The 24,220-nt window shown below is 46.3% G+C and overlaps 1 protein-coding gene across 1 annotated transcript; it reads left to right on the plus strand.

The window, feature by feature from the left end:
• The first annotated feature begins 5,134 nt into the window (after positions 1-5,134).
• Positions 5,135-24,019, plus strand: C18H13orf42 (chromosome 18 C13orf42 homolog). Its single transcript, XM_065896333.1, has 4 exons — positions 5,135-5,539; positions 20,368-20,515; positions 22,655-22,886; positions 23,845-24,019. The coding sequence occupies exons 1-4, from the start codon at positions 5,135-5,137 to the stop codon at positions 24,017-24,019; spliced, it is 960 nt and encodes a 319-aa protein (XP_065752405.1).
• The last annotated feature ends 201 nt before the right edge of the window (positions 24,020-24,220 follow it).

A 24,220-nucleotide genomic window follows, 5' to 3' on the forward strand; every position in this document is an offset into this window, starting at 1 on the left:
GGAGTCCCCTCCCCTTCATCTGAGCTGGTCCTATGATTTGACTTAATCAATAGAATTAAGAACACGGTGCTCTTTCCCATCTTAAGCCTTAAGGCTAGGCGGTTTCTGCCTTTGCATTATCGGAAGCCCTGGGCAGCGATGGCAGAATCCTGGCTACCCTGCTTGGAGGGACCATGTGGAGGAAGGAGAGGCTGTGTGTCCCAGCTTCCCTGCCGAGCCCCGCCCCAGCCTGGCCACTGTTGAATACAGGCACAGGAACACCACCGATACACTCATTGCAAGTGCAGCTAAACTAGAATTGTGAGCAAATGAAATGATTTCTGAGTTAAGCCACTAAGTCTTGGGATGGCTTATACACAGTAACATAAATGAAGCACTAACTTTTCCTAAATCCCACACAGCTCCTATTTAACGTTTCTAAATGGAATTTTCTCACAATCCCATTTGCCACACCATCTTCTGCTCTAAGTTCTTAAGCAGTCGGTGTTGTCATGTACAATTATATGGGTTGTGCACTGTACCAGGGGACCCCGTCAAGGGAGCCAGTGAGGACTGCTTGCCTGGCCTAGAGAGGGCAGTCTTTCGAAATCACGTGACGATGCCTCTGACAAAATATTCAGTTGAATCAAATCCAAAGTTGTTGACCTGGCCTCCAAGCTCCCTTTAACTGCCTGATGCCACCTTCAGTCCCCGCTCTAACTTTCTCCAACCCAGTCTTTCATTAGTCGCTTGTGATCTTAGCCCAGCCTAGCCCCTCTACCCCCCACTCTCAGACACACCCATTCTGCCTTCCATCAGTAGCAGTTCCCAAACTGGTGACGTACCCTCCAGGGGAGGATACAAGTGCGGCCACCAACTGTCCGTGTCCTCAGGCACCAGGATGCTTTCAGTCTTGTAAACCTCAGAGAGGAGCTGATGTTTCTTTACAGGCACACTTTTTAAGGATTTCCAAGCACATTAAAGTAAGAAGGGACTGCAAAGCCACCTGTTGTTGTTCTGTTGCTGTCTCCAAACATGGAGAGCCAAGCCCAAGGGCACACGAGCGGCTCTGCCCCCCCCCCCCCCCGGGAGGGCTGTGCTCCTTGTACAGAAGTCCTGAGACACAGGGCGCTGCATCTGAGTCAGAGAAGCCGGTCTCCTGGGGAAATTCTTCTCCTCACAATTCACAGCACAACTACAGAGCGGAATGTTCCAGTAGGCTGTGCAAATGGACCAGCGTGACACGGGATACACGTTGTCAAACTTTGTAATCTTACACTCCATTAAATATTCAGCACAGATGATTCGATCTCTTCCTTTTCTCAGCTTCTCCCTTCTTCCCCTGCATCATCCCCTCCCGCATCGCACCTCCTCTCCACGTTAGTTGACTTCTGAGAAGTGCTCACTCAGAGTTGCTTTCCTGTCAGGGATACGGCCAAGGAGATTTCTAGACATGGGGCAAGTGTACAGATTGTTTTCTGTGACTCCGGATTCTTTATAGAAAGCGCAGTTGCAGCCTGGCGGGGCTGAAGGAGCAGCTACTCTGAGATGCATGTCCCACTGGGAACATCCCCGGTTATACCTCACCAAGAGTCAAGGAACCCACCGTGGGGAAGGGAAGGGATTAGATGCTCACCGGACTTTGTGCTGGAAGGGGATGGAATGCCCTCTCAGCAGGGGGGCTGCTCAGGACAACTCGCCTCTCGGGGAAGCTCAGCTTTATTCAGGACAGCAGCCTAAACTAGTGATTTCTAAGCTCATCATCCTTGAGGCTGGGCCACCTGAGCCTTTGATCTCTACAAATACTGAAGGATGAGAGACCTGGATGCAAAACATTTGCTTGACACAATAGTTTGGCAACTGTGCGCTGCCGCTGTAAATTAGAAGTGATAGTAATATTTTCATATTATAAAAGTAATAACTGCTACTTTTGCTTGAGCAAATATGACCTGTTAGGTGCTCCTCTGTATTACCTCATTTAATCATGCTAACAACTCCGTGAAATAGGTAATGTCTACTTGTGAAGACGAGAACACTGAAACTCAGAGTTTAAGTAACTTCCCCAAGCTGGCGGATCTGAGACTCAAACGCCATCTGAGCGAGGCCCACACTCGCATTCTCTCCTGACCCCCTGCCCTGCACACCAGGTGGCGAGCATTACCATGGCTCCAGCAGCACAGATGAGGCTCCCCTGGGAGCAGACAGAAGCTCGATCACCCTCCTCCACGCTTCCTGCCCACAGCTACAGAGCACATCCTCTGGATGGCTCTGCCCTGTCCTGGGATTCTGCCCTTTGGCTTTGAGAAATTCTGGAATAAAGCAAAGTTTGTTACAAGGAGTCACCTTATGCCGAGTCTCTGGGGTCCAGGTCAAGCCTCCAGGCTCTTGCTAGCTCCACAGAGAGCAGGTTTGGTCTCCAAGAGCAGCGGGCTGTTTCCCAGTCCACAGTGGGGCTGGTATGGAGGGGCTCGGCTAGGGGCAAGGACGCAGGCCCTTCCCCCTTCCCCACCTAGTTGCTTGCCCAGTGTTCTCCACGATGCAAGGGAAGAGTCAAGCCCGCGGTGCCTAATTTGGGATTTGATGGGCAATCGTAATGTCCTCGAAACACACTTTATAATACCACGTGGTGATTTCCCACCCATTCCTTCTAGTGGGGCCATGAGAAAATCTAATATGGTATAAAAGCAGTTGCCACTTGGGATGAATTTTCTTGAGCAGAGATGACAAATGCTTTTGCAGGGAGAGTATTCCCTCCCCTCGACCCCCTCAGTGGGAGCTCCAGCGAGAGGGTGGCTTCAGGGGCTGGTCTGGGACAGGAGGTGGGAGAGTCAGCTGGCTGGGTCGTGGCTGTTGCTTCCACCCTGCCCCTTAGTATTCATGAAGTGCTCAGCAAATGATGTTGCTAGAATTTTCTCTCAATTTTCCTCCTAAGTCTGGCCCTTAGGAAGAATCCAGCTGGAAGGTAGGGGTAGAGAAGAGGAGAATACCCATGAAGATAGAGGCTAGGTTCTTGTGACACTCTGGATATGATAGAGATTAGACTTCATTTTTTTTTTTTTTTTTTTTTTTTTTTTTGCGGTACGCGGGCCTCTCACTGTTGTGGCCTCTCCCATTGCGGAGCACAGGCTCTGCATGCGCAGGCTCAGCGGCCATGGCTCACGGGCCCAGCCACTCTGCGACATGTGGGATCTTCCCGGACCGGGGCACGAACCCGTGTCCCCTGCACCGGCAGGCGGACTCTCAACCACTGCGCCACCAGGGAAGCCCCTAGACTTCATTTTTAATCTATTTAAACGTTTTCTCAACCTATGTGGAATAAGTATCGTCATAAGCCTACTGGCACAAGCTACCGAGAAAGGCTGTGCGGCCACAGACCCTGGATTTCTCGGAGAAGAAATTCTATCAGCTCTTGTCCATCCTGGGTTCTTGGATATTGTGTTTGTGTGAAGCCAGAGAAATGGGCTGGATAGAGAACCACCCCCACCCCACCCCCCCACCCAGGAGACCTCAGAACGCATGACTTTACAGCCCCTGGCAGCAAGGGGCAGTGGGACCAGAACACCAGGCTTGAAGCTGGAGCGCTGGGTCTGAGGATACCTTTCTCACTCGCCTGATTAGACCTTAGCTGAGCCTCCTAACCTCTCCAGGCTCCCCTTCTCGCTTGTGAATGGAGGAGCAATAATGATGGTGATGGAAATGATGCTTCTCTTTCAAGGAAGCCACAAGGACTCAATAAAGCAACATCTATGGAACGGCTTTATCAGCCCTAGAGCGCTCTGCAGATGTAAAGCATAAATGGGTCTACATATTCGGGACCATCTTACCACCGTGCCGGGGAGAATGTCACCTGCAGAGGACGCGCTCAAGAAGAATACATTTATAATGTCCTTTTAAGTTACATTTTAAAAGGCATGGTTATTCTTCTAGAGCAGGATATAAACATTAAAAAAATTTTTTTTTTGTATCACAGATCTCTTTGAACATCTGATAAAACCATGAACACTTTCTTCCTCAAAAAAAAACAAAAAACAAAAAACAAAACCCCAGCAAACATAAACCATTCTAATACACACATCCCATAACATTTTATTACGATTTCTCGGGGCTCACAGTTTCCTCTGACACTCATCTCAGCTTAAGAAAACGCCTGTGCTGGAGATTTTCAGGCTTCAGCTCTCTGAAATTTGGGAGAGATATAGACTGTGCAGAAAAATGAATGCAGCAATGATGTGTAGCATTTGCCTGGGAAGAATTCTAGAGGGAAGGTCCCTGAGATTCTGATGTACTCAGACGAGGCTCTTGAAAAATTAGCTCGTGTCTGATTGTAGAGAGAGTCTATTTAAATGAAAATGTGCTCAAGCTAAAGAACGGGATTTGCCCCATATATGTGGCCACCTTCAGCTCACTGAGGCTTTTGTGCAGAAAGTTGTGGTCGGATATCTGAAGCCTCCGGTCCCCACAATGAGCTGCTATCTGGTAACGGCGGCGAGGTCTCGTTACCGTGGGCCGAGGCGCCTTCAGGACTCTCAGATGCTGCTCTGAGCTCACTTTATCGGGGATCTGAGAGCCTCCTGCCAAAGGCCCTGGCTGTGTCCATCCGGGTCCATCTCCAGGGACTGGATTTTACCTCAGGCAACACGCTGTCTTCGGTTTAGTGCTGTCTTTGAAAAGCAGGGTTTCATTTTGGAGACAGGGAATCAGGACCAGGGCCAGATCAGCCGAGGTGGAAACGTAAAAATCCACACCACGGTCAAGTCAAATCGAGGGAGACCACATCCAGAAATGAAAAAGGAAAAAGAAAGAAAATAGCTCAGCAGGAAACGCAATGTCACGTGTTCTGCATCCAGCTGGGGCCTTCGATGGAAGAGCGTGGAAGGTATGCGCACCAAATGGTGCATAAAGCCAGCCAGGGAGCTTGCTTTTAAGCGTCCTCAGGTGGTTTATGGCATTTTGGTTATTGGATGTAAGGTCCCCGCCGTGAGAGATGCCCGGGTCGCCCGCCTGACCAAGCCCACACTCGCTGGGATTCCAAGAATCAGAGGCCTCCGGGAAGACAGATGGCAGGAGGCCTGCACGTTGGCTCCTGGGCCCCCAGCTAGATCAAGTGGCGCCGCGCAGGCAGCTGGAAGGCACCCACAGAGAGAAATCGAGCACCATGCTCAGAAAGCTCCACTCCATCTTTCACTCCGGCCCGCAGAGGAAGGCGGAGGTGGCGGAGAGCCCTTACTACGACTGCGCCAGCCCCGCGGTGAGGCTGATCCGCAGCAGCTCCATGTACGTGGTCGGGGACCACGGGGAGAAGTTCAGCGAGTCCTTAAAGAAATACAAAAGCGCCAGCAGTATGGACACCAGCCTGTACTACCTGCAGCAGGAGGGGGACCGGGCGTGGATGTACTCGCGCACCCAGGACTGCCTTCAGTACTTACAGGAGCTGCTGGCATTGCGCAAAAAGTACCTGAGCAGCCTCAGTGACCTGAAGCCCAGCCGCGCCCCGGGCATCTCCTCCACCTCCTCGAAATCCTCCAGGGGAGGAAAGAAGTCCGCCTCCAAAGAAATAAAGGTAAGTGCCGCCGCCGAGAAGTACCGTTGACGTGAGCGCTTTTCCGAGAGCCTCTGACGCGGGTTGCAGCCCTGGATCATACACGCGCCGCTTAATTAATCTGCGCCTTCTGGCTGGCAGCTCCGTCCACCTCAGACACTCTCCATTGCCATCTCGCCAGCCTGGGAAGGATGGCTGGTCCCATGCTGAGTTTTCACGCGGAGACCACGGGAAGGAGCAGCTTCCGACATCCACATAGCAGCCTGTGGGGAGGACTCAGGCTTGGTGTCAGACAGACGGTTTGCAGGGCACATCTGTCACTTCCTGCCCACTTCCTGGGTGAGAGAATGCTTGTATGACATTTGAGTGACAGCACATGACTTCCCAACAAGTTTTTGTTATTTTTATTATTACAGTCACATCTAAAAATCCCAGTGAAAAGTGAACATTTGGAGGATTCGCTCTGTCTGTTCCGTGAGCCCCAGTATTGGGGGGACTCGGGCACAGCCTCAGAGAGAGTCTGTGAGTCGAAGGAGATTGAATGACAACTTTGCTGGGCACTGGAGGCTTCCAGCCCAGGCAGACCAAGCAGGAAATGAGTGAAAGAAAGAACTTGCCTTTATCTCATACTTGTTACAGTGTTTGTACACATTACCTTTTCTTGAGATAATTCCAATAATGAATAATGCCAGAAGGGAAGGGGGGAGAAAGTCCCTCTGTATCGCAGAAGAGCAAGCTGAGGCTCTTCTGATTTTGCTAAGATCCCCAACTCACTGTTACTTATTCCTTTGTTTCCTCAATTTAAAAAAAAAATGAAGTTTGAAGCTATTTTTAAATTGCCATCAATTGTTCTCCTGATGGCTGGGCTCCAAGGTGTTCAGAGCAGGCCTGTGTGGCCCAGCAATGCCCCCCCACCTCCCCCCAGTGTCCTGCACGCCTGCAAGTCCCATTTACACTGAGTGACCTACTGGCCTGTTATCAGATCTCTAGGGCTTGGCCTCACCCAACTGGTTTCAACTGTCTGCATTTTATCCCAGGCGGGAGCAGTTTAAATAACCATTTGAACTCCAGAAGTAGGGCAGGGTTGGGGCCCATACAAAGTGGCTTACTCTTAGGTCCCAGTACTGCCCCTGTGGCCCACCAGCTGTGGATTTGCGGGCCAGCCCCCCTCCACTTTGGGGCCACCTCCGATGACAGAGGGGGTTGCCGTGATTTCTGGACCTCCAGCTTGAGCACCCTGGGGTCCTTAGTTCTGGTTAGATTCCCACCAGGCACTACATTTTCCTGCAGAATGGAGTCCTTTCTTGGTAGAACCTAGCACTCTTCCTCCCAGCTCCATTCCTAGTTCAGCATCTGAAGACAGAGGGAGGGGTTAGAGGTAGAACACCAGTTCTGGCCCTGTAGGGATGGCTGTGAAGAGGCCCCAGGCATGATGCAGTGTAGGGATTTCCTCAGGAGATGTCTCTTACCATGGTGTAACCAGGAGAGAGGTTTTATGTTTGTTTGCTCTTATTTGAAGTATAGTTGATTTACAATATTGTGTTTGTTTCAGGTGTACACTATAGTGATTCGGTATTTTTGCAGATTATATCCCATTATAGGTTATCACGAGATAATAGGTATAATTCCCTGTGTTACACAGTAAATCCTTGTTACTTATCCATTTTATGTATAGTAGTCTGTCCCTCCCCTCTTCCCTCTCCCCTTTGGTAACCATAAATTTGTTTTCTATATCTGTATTTTTCCATTTAGCATATACATACATTTGTATTATTTTTTAGATTCCACATATAAGTGACAGCATATAGTATTTGTCTTTCTTTGTCTGATTTATTTCACTAAGTATGGTATTCTCTAGGAGAAAAAGGACCCCTCCTGCACCATTGGTAGGAATGTAAGTTGGTGCAGCCACTGTGGAAAACAGTATGGAGGTTCCTAAAAAAAACTAAAAATAGAACTACCATATGATCCAACAAGCCGACTCCTGGGCATATATCTGAAAAACCCGAAAACACTAATTTGAAAAGATACATGCACACCATTGTTCATAGCAGCATTATTTACAATAGCCAAGACATGGAAGCAGCCTAAGTGTCCATCAACAGATGAGTGGATAAAGAAGATGTGAGATATATATATAATGGAATATTACTCAGCCATAAAAAAGAATGAAATACTGCCATTTGCAACAATGTGGATGAACCTAGAAAATATTATGCTTAGTGAAAGAAGTCAGGAAAGAGTTTTAAAATGGCTTTGGAGTTAGTCAGATCAAGGCCTGAATTTTAGGTCTGTATTTAGCAGCTGTGTGCCTTTGTCAGGTTAAGTTTCTCTCTCTGGGCCTCTATTTCTGGACCATACAAACGGAAATAAGAATATACCTTGTGAGGAGGAAGCAAGATCTGGCCTGTGACAGGACCTGGCACATACTAGGGAGTCCAGTGTTCACTGCTCTGAAATGTATGGTGCAGGAGGTGTATAGGAGCCTGGAGACAAGCTGCTCTCCTTCCCTATTGCTCCCAAAGAAAGAGCTGTCTGCTGGGCGTGCCTGAGAAACGGTGGGCGCGGTCTCCGTGGCTAGCAAGGTGGCCTTCCTGGCTCTCTGTGCATGGCAGGGGCAGGGGATCCGGAAAGGCCCTTCCTTCAGGAATGTCATCATCTTCCTGCATTGGTAGAAAATACTTGCTGAAAATACTTGTCTCCCCCAAATCCTATGTTTAAGTCCTAACACTCGGTACTCAGAAAGTGACTTTATTTGTTTTTTTAAAGTTGCAGCGAGCGGGGGCTACTCTTCATTGCGGTGCGCAAGCTTCTCATTGTGGTGGTTTCTCTTGTTGCGGAGCACAGGCTCTAGGTGCGTGGGCTTCAGTAATTGTAGCACACGGGCTCACTAGTTGTGGCTCGTGGGTTCTAGAGCGCAGGCTCAGTAGTTGTGGCGCACGGGCTTGGTTGCTCTGTGGCATGTGGGATCTTCCCGGACCAGGGCTCCAACCTGTGTCCCTTGCATTGGCAGGTGGATTCCCAGCCACTGCGCCACCAGGGAAGCCCTATATAAATTTCTTTTAAAGAAAAATGTGTAACGCTGGACACCTTTCAAATGGTTAAGTGCCAGACAATAATCAGAGTTCTTTACATCAGAGCTTTCTCTGAGCTTTTCCAAATGATCATTTATATAAACTCATAACAATTCATCCAAAAGTCTATTAAGCCCTAATTAATATATTTTTAGAACACTTTTTGAAAGTATATTAGTAGAACACTAGAAAATGAATTCCTTAAGAGGTCATGGAGGCTCTAAAAACACTTCATTTAGGAATCAGGAGAGTGTTTTTATAAAAGGTTTGACAATGATCTTTTATTTCTTAAAATATAATATCCTCCTGTAAAATACTCATAAAAAATTTAAAATTTACCATTTGAACCATTTTTTCAATGGTAATGTCAGTGTACAATTCACTGACATTAAGGACAGTGTTGTGTAGCCCACTACATCCATTCCCAGAACTTTTTCATCATCCTAGACAGAAAACAGTGGCTCCCCATTTCCCCTTCTCCCAACTTCTGGAAACCTGTATTCTACTTTCTGTCTCTATGAATTTGCCTATTCTAGGAACCTCATATAATTGGAATCATACTGTATCTGTCGTACTGTGACTGGTTTCTTTCTCTTAGCATAATGTTTTCAAGGTTCATCCATGTTGTAGCCTGTGTCAGAACTTCCTTCCTTTTTACGGTCCACGAGCTTGGGTTTTGATGGGACGTGAGGAGGAAAAGCTTGAGATTATGCTCTGACTTTGCCCAGAGTGCTCCTCACTGAGGATAGCTCCCCATGGTTTTAAAGCCAGATGAACAGGTAAACAGCCAGCATCCCTCTGTGAGATCTGGGCCACCTAAGTGGACCTGGGTGGACCACAGTGTCTGTGCTGCCAGAGAGGCAGTTAGGGGTTAGCTGCAGTGCCCCAAGGAATTCTCCCCAGAAGATGTGAGCTGACATTTTCCAAAGCCAGCGTTCCTGGTCACCCACCACAGCCAGAAGAAATTTCATTAATTCACCTGTGAATCATATAGTTCTGAGCAGCTTCGATCCCCAATATGTCTGCCTGGATGAACCAGCTGCAAAATGCACACCCCTCCCAGCACCCCCCCCCCACCCTGCTCCAACTAAAGAAATTCACCTGCTACAAGAATGATTTAAACAGAACCAGTGGAATTATGGAGAATGCCTGCCAAAAGTGATTGATTTTTGTTTCAAGTAGTTTTGTTCTGATAATAGTTAACTTTCAGAATCAGTGTTCTATCATTGGCCATTCAATCCTGGTTCATGAAATAAGACCAAGTCAACAGCAAATAGATTTTTTTTCTCCTCTGTGGTAGAAAGATCTGAAACCAATTCATCTAAAAAGATTCCAAATCATCCATATATAAATTGCATATGCAATGGGAAGAAGGTTCTGAACCTGTTCCATACCACTGGGATTTATTTTTCAGATCTGTTGGGGGGGACTCTCTGCAAACACAGTGATATTAAAGTGCAGGTTTCCTGTGAGCATCAGTTACTGGAGGTCTCTATCACTTGGCCTGTATCTGGTTGGCAGAGTTGAAGGGCAGTGAACATTCAATATGAGCCGCAAAGACTATTCTATTAGGCTTGGCAGCGCTCTCCAGAAGACGGCAGACAGTAAAATAATCATTGAGAACAGAGTGCCCAATCCCTGCAGCCCCTCTCAGTCAGACCACAAGACAGGTAATTATATTCCCCAATCTACCTCCCAGACATGTGCCGTTTGCTCAGCCTAGAAACAGTACAATACCTTGGCTTCCGTTTTTCCTCTCTACCACACCCCGCCCACCTGGCTAACTTCTTGTCTTTTAAGAGAGCAGAGAAAGCACTGACCCAGGAAGCCATTTCTCATGTCCACAATCTAATGCAGTGGATGTCCCCCCCCTCTCTGGGTCTGACCCTTATCTCAGCACTCGGCACCGTAATTGTCTGTTCATTTGCTGTGTCTGCTACTGGCCGTGAGCTCGTTGAGTGGGGCCACCATGTCTTATTTCTCTTTTTATCTCCAACCTCTAGTGCAGCTCCAGGCATATAGTAGACGGTCAATAAACTAATAACTCGAGAAGCTCCAACTGTAATTTAAGAATGGAACTTTACAAAATGTGATGGAAGACCTGGAAAAGTAATAGGTCTGTGGTTTTCAGTGAGTGGAAAATTATCTTGTTTTTTATGGAGTAGAATATAATTTGGGGATATTCATATGGAATGATCCTAATAGTTAAAACATCCCACATGTAATGGATCAGAGTTTACCATCAAAAAGACACTTTTTTATGTAAACATTTGTTTCTGATTATTAAGTTATATTTGCTCATTAAATGAAATTTATAAAACACAGAAAAGTGTAAGGAAGAAAATAAAAATGATCCAGAATCCTATCTCCTATCATCCAGAGACAATCACTATAAAATACTTAAGTATATTTTCTTTCAATCATTTATTTCTTGCATAGTTGCAGATACGTATATTAGGGCTTCCAGGTAAAATAAAGGATGCCTATTTAAATTTGGATTTCAGATAAATGATGGATTTTTGTAGTATAATTATGTCCATATAATATTTGGTATCTATTTATACTAAAAATTTATTCACTGTTTATATAAAATTGAAATTTAACTGCCATTCTATATTTTTATTTGCTAAATTTGGCAACCCTAAAGTGTGTATATGTCTACATTTACTAAATTTGGCTCATACCATATGATTTTTTATAATTTATATTGTGTGTTCTTTTCTATCTCATTAACTAGTTTTTGAAAACTGAAAGTATTAATGGCAAAAAATTTAACAACTCACATTCTTTAAACAATTGTTAAACATTATAAATAAATTCATCTTACTCTGTCTATAAGGCATTTTTTAGCAGTGATTCCTAAAAGTGTGATTAATGGGCCAAAGGTGAAAGGCCATTCATTTTTAAAGATTCTTCTACATATTGTTTTCCAGAAATATTTTATAATTTACACTTTTATCAACAGTGAGATAGAAAGCCCTTATTGCATTTTATCAGCACCAAGTAGTGTTATTAATTTTTAAAGTTTACTGATAATAATAGATTAACTGCATTGTTTTATGTACTTTTTTTTGGATTATTGCTTAAGCAAAGAATGACCCTTTTATCAAACCAATGTGTACTTCTTGTTTAATGGATTGCCCATTCATGTCTTTATACATTTTTTGGCTCTACTAAATATTTTTATTTATTTATCTGGACTCATATTAAGGATGTGAGTACACTGTCTGCCATATGTCTTAAAAACATTTTCTCAGAGTTATGTATCTTTTAATTTTACTTAAGAGTACAATTTTATCATTACAAATACCATTGATTTTTATTCAGTCAAATATGTTGATTGTTGTCTTTGATACTTCTTTGCTTCGTGCTTAGAAAGTCCTTCTATGGCTCAAGGTCAGTTGCATATTTGCCATTTTTCTCCTTTTTTTATAGTTCCATTTAAAAAAACCCAACCCTCTTATCTATTCAGCAATTTATTTTTACATGTAGTGGGATGTGAGAATCCAACTTGAAATCTTCCCAAATAGCAAAGTTTCAACACCATTTATGGACAAATCCACCCCTCCTCTCGTTGGATTGTGATGTTTCACGTATCGGGCATGAAGATTTTTATACTATGTTTCAAGCATATTAATTCAGTTCTATTAGTTAGACTTCGAACAGTTTGATAAGTGTGAGCAAAAAACCTTCACTTAGTGTTGAACTAAAGTGAAATGGTCATTTAGGTGATATTTAAGGGGAGGAGTTACCAGGTCCTAGCAAAGGAAACAATGGCCTTCACATTATAAAGCGGGAGAAAAAAGACTAAGCCTCAGACTGTGAGTCTGAAACCTCTAATACCAAAGACAAAAGACGTGCAGCTACGATTCCAAAATGATTGTAATGTTTAGCTATGAGAGGTAATTCCCAAGTTTAGTTATACTACAGCGTGTGACAAACCTCATCCTTTCTTTTTATCTCTTTGGGCTGATTTTCTCAGCTCTATTGCCTATATCACTATTTTTTTCCTTCAGCTCTGACAAGTCTACCATTAGCGTATCTATTGAAAATTTGGATGTGGGTATGTGTACATATGTATTTAAATTTCAGCGATTATGCCTTTTCCCAAGTTATTTGCATCTCAGATTTACAGTTCTCATTTCTTAAGCTCCTATTCTTTTATCACAAACCCCTATTCAATGATGGGTACACATTTCCTTAGGTGAGGTAATATAAAAGGGATAAGATGGGACTTACCTGGTGGTCCAGTGGCTAAAACTCTGCACTCCCAATGCAGGGGGCCCAGGTTCAATCCCTGATCAGGGAACTAGATCCCGCATGCATGCCACAACTAAGAAGTCCACATGCCACAAAGAAGATCCCACGTGCCGCAACTAAGACCTGGCACAGCCAAAAAAAATGGATAAGATAAGTTATTGCTTTGGACTTGATCTTGAATAGCCATTTCAAGGATGGCAGAAGGAAAGAGGATGTATTAGAGCTTTTAAGGTTTATGCTGAAAAGCTTCTTTTGAGGACATTAAATTGCTTGTGGATAAATTTGAGCTGTTTTGCATTTCATTTCACCCTGCTGAATGATCCAAGGGAAAATGATCTCTCCAATCCAGACCAGCCCCACATTTGATCCTGGAAATTTCATCACAATGAACTGACATTTTGATTTCCAGGTACGATTAGCTCAAAACAGTGTTATAGGACTCCATAGAAATAAGGAGTACAGAGTTCTCAAAATTTGCTAAGTTAAATCCAAAAGTATACATTAGCAACATGCAAACTGGTTGGAGAATATAAACATATGATAATGGCATGTATATAGCATACATTCATTCATTCAACAAATTACTCCATGTCAGGCATTGAAATAGGTGTTCTACATTCATAGATGGAAAGACAGTCCACCTGCCCTGATGCAGCCCATAATCTGAGGCTGCAACTCTCAGCATCATTGCCTGAACCACACTGGTGTGTTGGAAGAGAAACAGGTAGAATTACAACAAGAATGTTGGAAGTTGGGTATATCTGACAACTTGTCTCATGTAGGTAGTGGCTGGCAGTGAGCGTCTATCCAAAGACAGTCTTATCTGTGAGTGCTATTTGCCAAAGCTATTTCATAGACGAGGTTAAGGATCACGGGTCTAGTGTGGGGCTCTGAGGGTATAGTACAACGTTGCTGTCCACACAAGGCAGAATATGAGCCTAGAAAAGATGTGTGTGGGTCTGTCTGCTGCAATGAGTGAAAGCTTCGGAAAGGAGGTGCCATGTGAGTTGGCCCTCCGAAGAGGTGGCGGGGAGTGGTGCCAGGAGGAGGAGGGAAGGAGGCTAGATGGTCCTCTTGACGTTGGCTGGGTTTAGAATGTCCCCCTACCCTAACCTCTGACAAAATACTTCTGTTTACAACTGGAAGTTCATTTTGTAGCATCCAGATCTCTTGCAGACAAATACTGACAGATCCCGGAAGAAAGTAAACAGATTGGAGAAGCCCAAGTATCCCAAGGGCAGGTGAAACCAGGCAGGATGGGAGGTGATACGAAAGGCAGAAAAATAAACTGCCTTGGGGGACTCAAAAATTAAAACGAGAAATACGGTGGAGTTTGGTTTGGAAAGATGCAAGTGTTCTATCCGGGGAAAGTAATCCAAGACCCAGGCCTGTTGTGAGGGGGTGGGACGGGGAGGCCTGGAAAATGATAACCTTAAGGCCACTGAAGGTTAAAGGGGAGTCGGCAATGCAGTACAGATGGCTTTCGGAGAAAGCGCCTTCCCCTGGGGCTGCGGAAGGGCTGCTGGCGAAGGAACATGAGCCCTGCGAAACCCAGGTCTGAGCAGGTGCTACAGGAAGCAGCCTGCATTACACGCAGCCTTTCCAAAGTAGTTCATTTCTGGGCTAGGAAAAAGTCAAGATCGGCGGCAGGGCGGGGGGCGGGGCACTCCACTTTTATTTAGAGTTCTGAGTTCAGAGAGGGAGAACTATTTGGGTCTCACCCAGGGGTGTTGATGACTGACGTCCCATTTTGTGCAACCCCTGCTTTGTAAAGTAGATTTTCTGTGATGTTAGCCTGAGCCCTGAACCCTGAGCCTCAGTTGTGCAGCTCTTGTGCTAGTTGTCTTGGCTGGAGACCAAGAGAAGGTCGTAGTAGAGGCCAGAAAGGCCCATGGAAGCTGCGGGAAAGGCAGGAAAAGCCAGAATCAGCCTGAGTTTAAACTAGGACTTGAAAAGGTCCAGGGCGCCTGGACTTGTAGATTAGCCTTGGTGGCACCAAACCAGGCTTGTTTGCCTGATTCACAGCAAGCCCGAACGCTGAGATGCGGAGATTTGCAGCAAAGAGAGGGTTTATTCACAAGGCAGCCAAACAAGGAGGCAGGAGAACAAATTCAAATCCACCTCCTGGAAGGCAAGGGGCTCAGGTATCTATGCCATAAAGAAGCCGGGCGGTCTGGGGTGTGGGGAACTAAGGAAAAGTTGGGGTAACTGTTGTTCTGTGCAGGTGTAACTAGCCTACAGGCCTCTGCACGTCCAAAAATAGAGGCACCTAGCACCATCTGAGGGTGGAGCTCTCAGCCCTCTGATGTCAAAATGTCACCGAGCAGACTCGCGCATGCCCGGTTGGAGGGTTGGTAGTCCTTGCCAGCCTTAACTGGCTCAGCTCCAACTAGACACAGGTGATGCCAAGTTTCTGGAAAACAACTGAGGCAAACACCTTGCTTAGGCTCCATGCTTCTTGGAGGACAGGCAAGTCTTGTAGCAACAATTAAAACAACCTTGATGCGGGAAGACAGGTTACAGGTGAAATGGATTTAACTGATGATTACCCACAGTTTCATTGGTACTCAGATAAATCATCACAAAATTCATTTGGAGACATTTAAAAGTATACTTTAGGGCTTCCCTGGTGGCGCAGTGGTTGAGAGTCCGCCTGCCGATGCAGGGGACGCGGGTTCGTGCCCCGGGTCCGGGAAGATCCCACATGCCGCGGAGCGGCTGGTCCCGTGAGCCATGGCCGCTGAGCCTGCGCGTCTGGAGCCTGTGCTCCGCAATGGAAGAGGCCACAACAGTGAGATGCCCGCGTACCGCAAAAAAAAAAAAAAAAAAAAGTATACTTTATAAAGTACAATAGATTTGTTAACCAAATCTTACTTAACTGACCTGCCAGATCACTTGATGCTTACCGTTCTGTCTGTAAAACGAGCTGAATATTTAGTTAGAAGCCTGTACTAGGGTATTATTGGCAAAGTGCAAAATGATGTGTGTGTAATTGTAACAGCAAAAGATTTCAAACAACCCGAAGCTCTAACAATAGTGGACTGTAGTTCATTCCTACAGTGTGTCTGTGTAGTGGAGAACTGTGCAGCTATTCAAAGGGAAGAGGAGAATCTCTACTGCTGTGAAGTTATTCTTAGCATACACCAAGTGAAGAAAGCAATTCACAGGGGGATATTGTATGCTATCTTTTGTTTTTTAAAGAGTGGGTTAATACACATTTGCTTGGGTTTTCAAAAAGAAATGATGGAGAGAGAAACAAACAACTTGATGTCTAGTCAAAATGAAGACTAGCAGAGATGAGTACCAAACATTACACCCAGATTGCAAACAAAACTGCATGAATACAAGCAGAGGAAACCGCCCTTCCCCCCAAGCCAGGAGGTGATTTAGGTCACGTTTGGGGACTGGGTGGGAAAGGTAGGTGCATGCCTATGAGTGGGATGCCCTCATACCTGTAGCTAGTAAGGGGATGGGGCAGGGGGGGTGGGGTCCTTTTACCTGGTCTCTATGTGCTGAACAATGGGAAATACACAGGGACATAAGGGTCCGGGCCCTGTAATCCAGGCGCTTTGTCCTCTTTCTTCATTGAGCTGTGTCCTATCCCCTTGGGTCCTGTCCCTTGTGTCGTTGTCTTCATGGAGACACTCCTGGCTGCTCTTGCAAATTCAGGGCATGAGACTGGTATTTAAGGTTTTCATCCTAAACCAGACCCCGAGGCGGGAGCACGGCCCCTCTTGCTGCCTTCCCTGTGCCTGGATCCTTAGAGAGCAGAGGCTCTCAATTGCTCTGCACTAGAATCACCTGGTTATCTAAATTAATTGATCTGGGAAAGGGCCAGTGTAGAGATTCTTTAAGAGCATCCATTGAGGGTCCAACCTCCAGCTGGGATTGGGCTCCACTGTGAGAACCACCCGGACAGGGATGAGGGGGGTGTGATAACCATTTATAACCATCATCACCCCCAACTGGGTCCTCAGACTCCTTCAAGGGGTGGTGCTTTCATTTACAGGGAAGGAAGGCAGAGCTAAGGAAGGAAGGAAAGCAATTGTTTCTTCATTTTCATTTATTTATGTTCCTCCCTCATTCCATGAAGGGCTTGGGCGAAACTGATGATGGTAATTGAGGCAAGTTGGGGAGAGCTCTCTTTGGGGATGAGACTTGGTCACACAGGTACATAGGGGTCAGCCACAAATAATGTCACCAATGTCTCACTCTCCAGCCACACCAGGATCCAAAAGCTCTTTTAACAGAAACAAGCTTTATAACGGTGATAATGTACTGAACGGTCCAGCAGAGCCCCAGATGTGAGGCCCCAAAGAGCAGACTCTTAAGTGCTGGCCAAGGAGCTTATCTGTCAGTGTCTGTGCCTGTGCTCAGGAAGGCAATCACTGCTAAGCACAGCAGAGAGGGTGAGCTGTGCAGGAGTGTTAAGTCCCCAAGCTTGAAATTTTACAAACAAGAAACATGTTTGAATATTTGGAATAACCAACGAAATGTGTAGCTGAAAGGGTCTTTGTCCGTTAGGTTTTTTTTTTTTAATCACTTTTATTTATTTATTTATGGCTGTGTTGGGTCTTCGTTTCTGTGCGAGGGCCTTCTCTAGTTGTGGCAAGTGGGGGCCACTCTTCATCGCAGTCCGCGGGCCTCTCACTATTGTGGCCTCTCTTGTTGCGGAGCACAGGCTCCAGACGCGCAGGCTCAGTAATTGTGGCTCACGAGCCTAGCCGCTCCGCGGCATGTGGGATCTTCCTGGACCGGGGCACGAACCCGTGTCCCCTGCATTGGCAGGCAGACTCCCAACCACTACGCCACCAGGGAAGCCCCTGTGCATTAGTTTTGATGGACAGAGAGTACAGTGGCTGAGGTGGTGATGTATATGCTGGTCATTTATTTTTTTATTTTGTAAATATTATCCTTGGAGGATAATTCTTGAGGAGATTGGAGATATTCACAAGAGGCCACAGTCAAGGGCTTGTGTTAACCTAACTACTGGCAGTGTGCTCATTGCTGTTTTCTTAGCCTTTAAGAGTTAAGACACCAAAGTTGACTCTCTTTTAAGCCTTTTAATAAATGAAAGCAATTGATCCAGGCTGCTCTGAGCTTCTGACCAACGTCTACTTCCTGTGGACACTGAGGAATGAACAGCTTAGATGACATTGTAGGGTGACCCAGAGGGAAAAGAATATGGTGCCCCTGAGCAAGGCTGAGACTCTTGCATTCATCCAAACACCGATGGCAGTTGCTACTAGGGACTTAGTGATATCCCTTCCATGTGGAGATGGATTTTGAGATGGGAAAACCTACAGACCTTGCATTTCTATTAAATAATATTCAACCTTCCTTTGGGGCTCAGTCCAGATCATGTGGTTTTCTTGATTCTTTGTTTCTCTCTCTTCCACTTCACAAAAAATTCTCTAAAATATTATGTGCTATCGTAGAATTAGATTAGGTACTGAGGACCTTGGAGCCTGGAGGAGGGAAACAGCCCAGGAGAGGGTGGTCTTCCTGGAGAAAGAGCTGTCTCAGCCACATCCTGATGGTTGGATAGGAGTTGGCCAGATAAGGCATTCAAGGCAGAGGGACAGCAAGAGAAAACACAGGGAGGATAAAAGCGTATGGACCTGACTCCAGATATGAGTCTTCCTGTTATCTGCCTGCAGGAAGGATGCTGGTGGCCCAGCCTTCTGTGCTCATATAGACTTTCAACCAGCCCCTCAGTTTTTCATTCCAACCCTTGGTGTGCCTGGTGTTGCCAAGTCTGGAGCATTTCTGGTTCCAAGGGTCAAACTGTCTCCCTTCTGAGCTGCTTCATCCACCCATGGTTCTCTGGGAGGGCAGTCCCTCTGCTCTGTTACGTCAATTCCCCTGCTTCAACTGCTTTCCATTTGGCGGGAGCTCTTGGAAATCTCTCTCACTGATGACCTCTCTCTTGTTCTCTTTGACACTGAGTTTCAACTTTCCCCCCACCCACTTTCATTTTAATGGGCTCTTTGAAGGGGGTGAGATAACTACATGTGAATAGTTTTCCACTTTTAACAGAAAAGGTTCAGTGTATGTTGTGGCTCTCCAAATTTTTTCTCCAAGAATGCTCCTTACAAATATAAAAGGAAAAAATCCTCTATTTAAAAATGTTTCCTGGGGCTTCCCTGGTGGCGCAGTGGTTGAGACTCCGCCTGCCGATGCAGGGAACACGGGTTCGTGCCCCGGTCCGGGAAGATCCCACACGCCGCGGAGCGGCTGGGCCCGTGAGCCATGACCACTGAGCCTGAGCGTCCGGAGCCTGTGCTCCGCAATGGGAGAGGCCACAACAGTGAGAGGCCCGCATACCGCAAAAAAAAAAAAAAAAAAGTTTCCTGGGAATTCCCTGGTGGTCCAGTGGTTAGGACTCTGTGCTTCCACTGCTGGGGGCACAGGTTCTCTCCCTGGTCCGGGGAACTGAGATCCTGCAAGCCGCATGGCTTCCTAGTGGTACAAATGTTTCCTAGTGGTACAAAATGCATACATTTTACCAAAATCTTATGCATACATAAAGATGTCATCCTTTAGTTTCCTAACATGCAAATCTGTAATTAGATCACTTTCATTTTTAATACCATCCCACTTTCAAAGTGCACACAAAAAATAAAGGAACTCTGCATTTGGTCCAAATAGCCCAGGTTAACGCATATTGTCTTTCCTTTTTCTCCCTGAGTTCTCTTATTTCCTAAATTCTTCAGGGAGCTTTTCTTAGTTCACAGGCTGATTCTGTGCCTACATCATGAGTTCTCCGTTGGAGTCCACCATGGTGCTTGAACTTCCGTGATGCTGGTCGCTGGTGACTGACTGTGGGCTGTTGTGAAGAGAATGATGATGGTGATGATGGTGATGGTGATGCTAACGTCATGAAGAATGAGTCAGGACAGAACCTGGAGCCTAGTTAGGCTTTCTGTAGATTTTTTTAAAAACTACTTTAAAGATGTTACGGAAAAACCTGAACAAACTTTTTGGCCAACCCAATATTATTCCTTACACTGTTCAAACAATCACACCAATTTGTCTTCAACTTATTCCATGATTGAACTGAAATTTGGCCACTTTAGGTACTGAAAACTCTTCTGGAGTATTTTATTTTCAACATATCTCGTCCCCTCTTTCCTGCTGTGAGCATCTCATCACCTACCTAAGGAACTGTACAATCTCCTAATTGGGTTTATCAGCAGGCAACAGGCCGAAGAAAGACAAATTATTTTGCCTAATGGTCAATAACAGTCCCTGACCAAGATAGAGGCAGATCTACCCACCCTTTAACTCCCCCTCCTGGAGATAATCCGAAATCCATTGACCTACAGCAAGTGTGGATCTGGAGTATCTACCTTCCTTTCAAGGGCACTTATTCAAATTTACCTGCAAATTCATAACTTCACATTGGTTTAGTTTCAGTAACATGTGGTCCTTTTCCGTGTCACTTGTGTGTGGGCGCCCCAAGGCTGGCTCAGGCAGCTCTGCTTTCTCTTCTCTGCCCTTCATCTCTAGCAGAAAGCAACGCCCAAGAAGCACTCGCAGTTCAGCGCGGACGTGGCAGAGGCCATCGCCTTCTTTGACTCCATCATGGCAGAGCTGGATACGGAGAAGCGGCCGCGGGCTGCTGAGTTTGACCCGCAGAACGAAGACGTGGACTTCGATGGTGAGTGCCATCCCGGTGGCAGGAGGTGGGTGGAGTGGGGGTCTCTGGAGTGGGCTTTCTTTGATTAAATGGAAACTCACATCTGCAAGCCAAAGCCTGGCCCTGAGCCTGCTCTACTCCTTGGGGCCCTGGCTTTCGTCGTCGCTGCTGCCGCTCTAGGCTACCCCTTAAATCCTCAGGCTGTATTTGGACAAAAACTCCTTCCCTGTGGTCCATTTTCCACAGCAGAGATGGGGTGGAATTTTGTAAGGCTCCAGGAGGGAAAGCAATAGGGCAACAATTAAAGAAAGGGATGAGTTGGAGAGTTGTTAAATGGGTATAGAGTTACAGTTGTTTTTTTTTAAAACAGCTGTTGTGATTTTTAAATTTAATGTAATTTAACTAATTTAATTTTTTACTGAAATATAGTTGATTTACAATGTTGTATTAATTTCTGCTGTACATCAAAGTGATTCAGTTATACATATGTATACATTCTTTTCATATTCTTTTCTATTTGTTTTATCTCACGCTATTGAATATAGTTCCGTGTGCTATACAGTAGGACCTTGTTTATCCATTCCATATGTAGGAGTTTTCATCTGCTAACCCCAAACTCCTAATCCATCCCTCCCCCACTCCATCCCGCTTGGCAAGCACAAGTCTGTTTAGAGTTTCAGTTCTGCAAGATGAAAAAGTTCTGGAGATCTGTCACCTAACGATGTGAATATACTCAACGCTCCTGAACTGTACACTACAAGATGGCAACATGGTAAATTCTATGTTAGAGAAAAGAAGAAGAAAAGGGAATAGACAAATTATATTTAAAAATTGGGCTTGTGACCCTACCTGAGCTAACTTGGCTCTGGGCAGCCCTGTCTGCTGGACCCGACTCTGACCCTTCACCTACTTTGTCACCCCTCTCCACCCCTCCCCCCAGCATTCCCCCTGTGGCCCTCATGGGCCACCACTCTGCGAGGATGTGTAGACGGGAGAGGGCCGGGGTGCTTGCTCAAGCCCAGTCTGGATTGTTGGAGAGGGAGTGAGGTGAAGGCCGAGGGTGGTGCTTTTCTCCTTGCCAAGGTGTATCACTGGCTGTCTCCTGATGGAGAACAAATAACAACCACATTCATTAGTTGAGCCCACTTTTAAATTCCATCACTCAACTGTCAGTTTCTTTCATCGTCGACTTGCCCCTCATGGTGTATTAACGATGATTTAATTTAGCGGTTACTGGCCCCTGGTGATTGAGGCAACAGCTTTTGGTACCAATACTAAATAATTTTTAATACTAAATATTATATTTAATGCTCAAAGATTACATTCTTGTGGTGTGTTTGTTGTTTTTCTAGCCCTGATGGACATGTATCTGTGAGATTTCGGTTCTCACTGGGTTCTGTGGAGTTTCACGGAAGGGGATTCCCACTCCCCAAGCTCGCTGTACCCTGCAGGGTAACTGGTCTGCCCCCCTCTCCCACTGCAGCCCCTGACAAGGAACAGCCCTCTCTTTCAGAGTCAGGCCTGGGAAATCCAGACACTGGTGAAAGAACAATGAAATCTACTGAGGACGCAAGTGTCATCTTCACAGTTATAATTTTTTAATGGAAATGACTTCATGTTTTTTCTCTGATAGCCACAGTAACGTATGTTCACAATAAATCAAATGAATCAAACAATACACCAAAGTATAAAGAAGAAAGTAAAGAATTTGACCTGTAATTCTACCACCTAGAGTTAATAATCACTGTTAACAGTTTGGTGTACATCCTTTCAAAAAGGCTTTAAACACACACAGACTCCCTTTATTACTCTTTTTAAACAAAAACAAGATCTCTGTGCTATTTTTCATCCACTCTTTTCACTTAACAATTTACAATACATCATGGGCATCTTTCCAAGTCAGTAAACGTAGGTCTATGTGCTTGTCTTTAATGGACACACGCTAGCGCATTGTCTCCCCAAACGATAACTGCAGATGTCTCCCCAAACGATAACTGCAGAGTTGAATCATCCCCTTTGCTTGGCTCTCCGGGCCTAAGAATTTCGTTTTACGTATGTATGTATTGTGGGTTCTTAGCTGGATTTGTCCTCTCCGTGGCCTTCTGCTCCCCTCCGCATGGTGAGTCCTCCTTTCCCGGGGGCCCTGCTTCTCTCTTCCAGTGGCCACCAGCTCCCGGGAGCACAGCCTGCACTCCAACTGGATCCTGCGGGTGCCCCGCCGATGCTCTGAGGACATCGCTGGGCACACGACAGCCGGCCAGTTCCGGAGGAGCACGGAGCGCAGGACCTACGGCACTCAGAGGAGACTCGAAAGGCACCCCATTTATTTGCCCAAGGCTGTGGAAGGGGCCTTCAGCACGTTGAAATTTAAGCCCAAAGCCTGCAAAAAAGAGTGAGTGCTCAGATCACATAGCATAACCAAGATGCTCTCATGTGTACCAGACTCTTGGCTTGCTTCTTAGGTGCCCTGAACCCCCATCTTACATGGAAAAATCATTCTTTTGTGTATGGGGGGAGGGAGGTCTTAGTTTAAAACATGTTTTGATAGTCTTATATTCACATTCTAGCTTGGTTCACCACTGTCCCCACCCCTAACTGTACCTTGAGCTGTGGACCTGCCTCTCCCTTTCCGGCCCACTTAGCCCTCGTGCTCTGTCCATCCTCTTGCACTCTTTCCCCCAAGTGCCACTGACACACTGGGTGCTGCAGATTTTTAATGAGACTTTGGGGTTGAGGAGGGCATAGCACCATGAGGGAAGCAACACTGAACCAATTAGATGGCCCTGCTCTAGAAAGGCATTGCCAGGCTCGGATGGAGAACATCTCGCTGACTGGGCCCCACCTGGCCCTCCTGCCACCATCTCTTGGCCTCTCTCCCAAGACGAGTTGCCACCTCTAACCCCCAAATCCCCATGACTTACTCCTTCAGAGAAGTATGTGCACTCCTGATCTGGCCACCCTAGGCCATGCTGCAGGGAGCTCACCTCTCACAACAGAAGGGCCTGTCTTGGCTTCTCAACCTGTCTTCCTCTGTTTCTACAAGAGCCGTCCAACTCTGATGGGTTCAGGGCTTTTCTAAATGGCATTTTCCTCCCATAAGAATGGACTATGTACGGGACATATTAAAACCAGGACTCAACCCTCATCACCCATCCTCCCCCTCCAAGGCCATGTTGAGGTCCAGCTGAGGTCCACCCACAGCCCCCATGATGATACTGCTTTGTCCTCCACAAGGCCCAGAACTAGGGGAGCGTCTGATGGGCTCCGTCAGGATGGCAAATCAGAGCGTCCATTCTCCGTGTGGCCAGCCAAGCCAGACTTAAACCCTTTACCTCATTCCTCCCTTCCAGCCTGGTGAGCTCCAGACAGATCGTCTTCAACTTCTCGGGGGACGACACAGACTGGGACGCAGAGCTCTTTGCACTGGAGCCCCTGGCATCCCCGGGGGAGGACCGCTACGAGACAGAGAACCCCAGAGGGCAGTGGCTGCTTCGGGAGAGACTCTGGGAACGAACAGTGCCCTGACTGCCTCAGCCCTGCAGCCTGGCTCAGGCTGGGTTCCCCCGAAGGCGTCTGCTTTCACTGCAGAAGGAGGTGCCTGGTAGAGTTAAAAATGGAAACTGTCACAAAGTCAGGCCCAGGAGCACACTGCCTGCCGGTGCCCATCCAGTGCCAAACATACCCGTGGCCTCCTGGAGGGCCTGCCTTAGGGGCCTTCTGGAGCCT

This window comes from Phocoena phocoena, chromosome 18, assembly GCF_963924675.1.
Source record: "Phocoena phocoena chromosome 18, mPhoPho1.1, whole genome shotgun sequence".
In the NCBI taxonomy this organism is placed as follows: Eukaryota; Metazoa; Chordata; class Mammalia; order Artiodactyla; family Phocoenidae; genus Phocoena; species Phocoena phocoena.

Bases quoted from the DNA above. Each gene is read 5' to 3' on its own strand.
- C18H13orf42 (XM_065896333.1), top strand. From the start codon at position 5,135: ATGCTCAGAAAGCTCCACTCCATCTTTCACTCCGGCCCGCAGAGGAAG. The intron at 5,540-20,367 runs GTAAGTGCCGCC...CATCTCTAGCAG, and splicing joins CCGCCTCCAAAGAAATAAAG to AAAGCAACGCCCAAGAAGCA. The intron at 22,887-23,844 runs GTGAGTGCTCAG...CCTCCCTTCCAG, and splicing joins CCCAAAGCCTGCAAAAAAGA to CCTGGTGAGCTCCAGACAGA.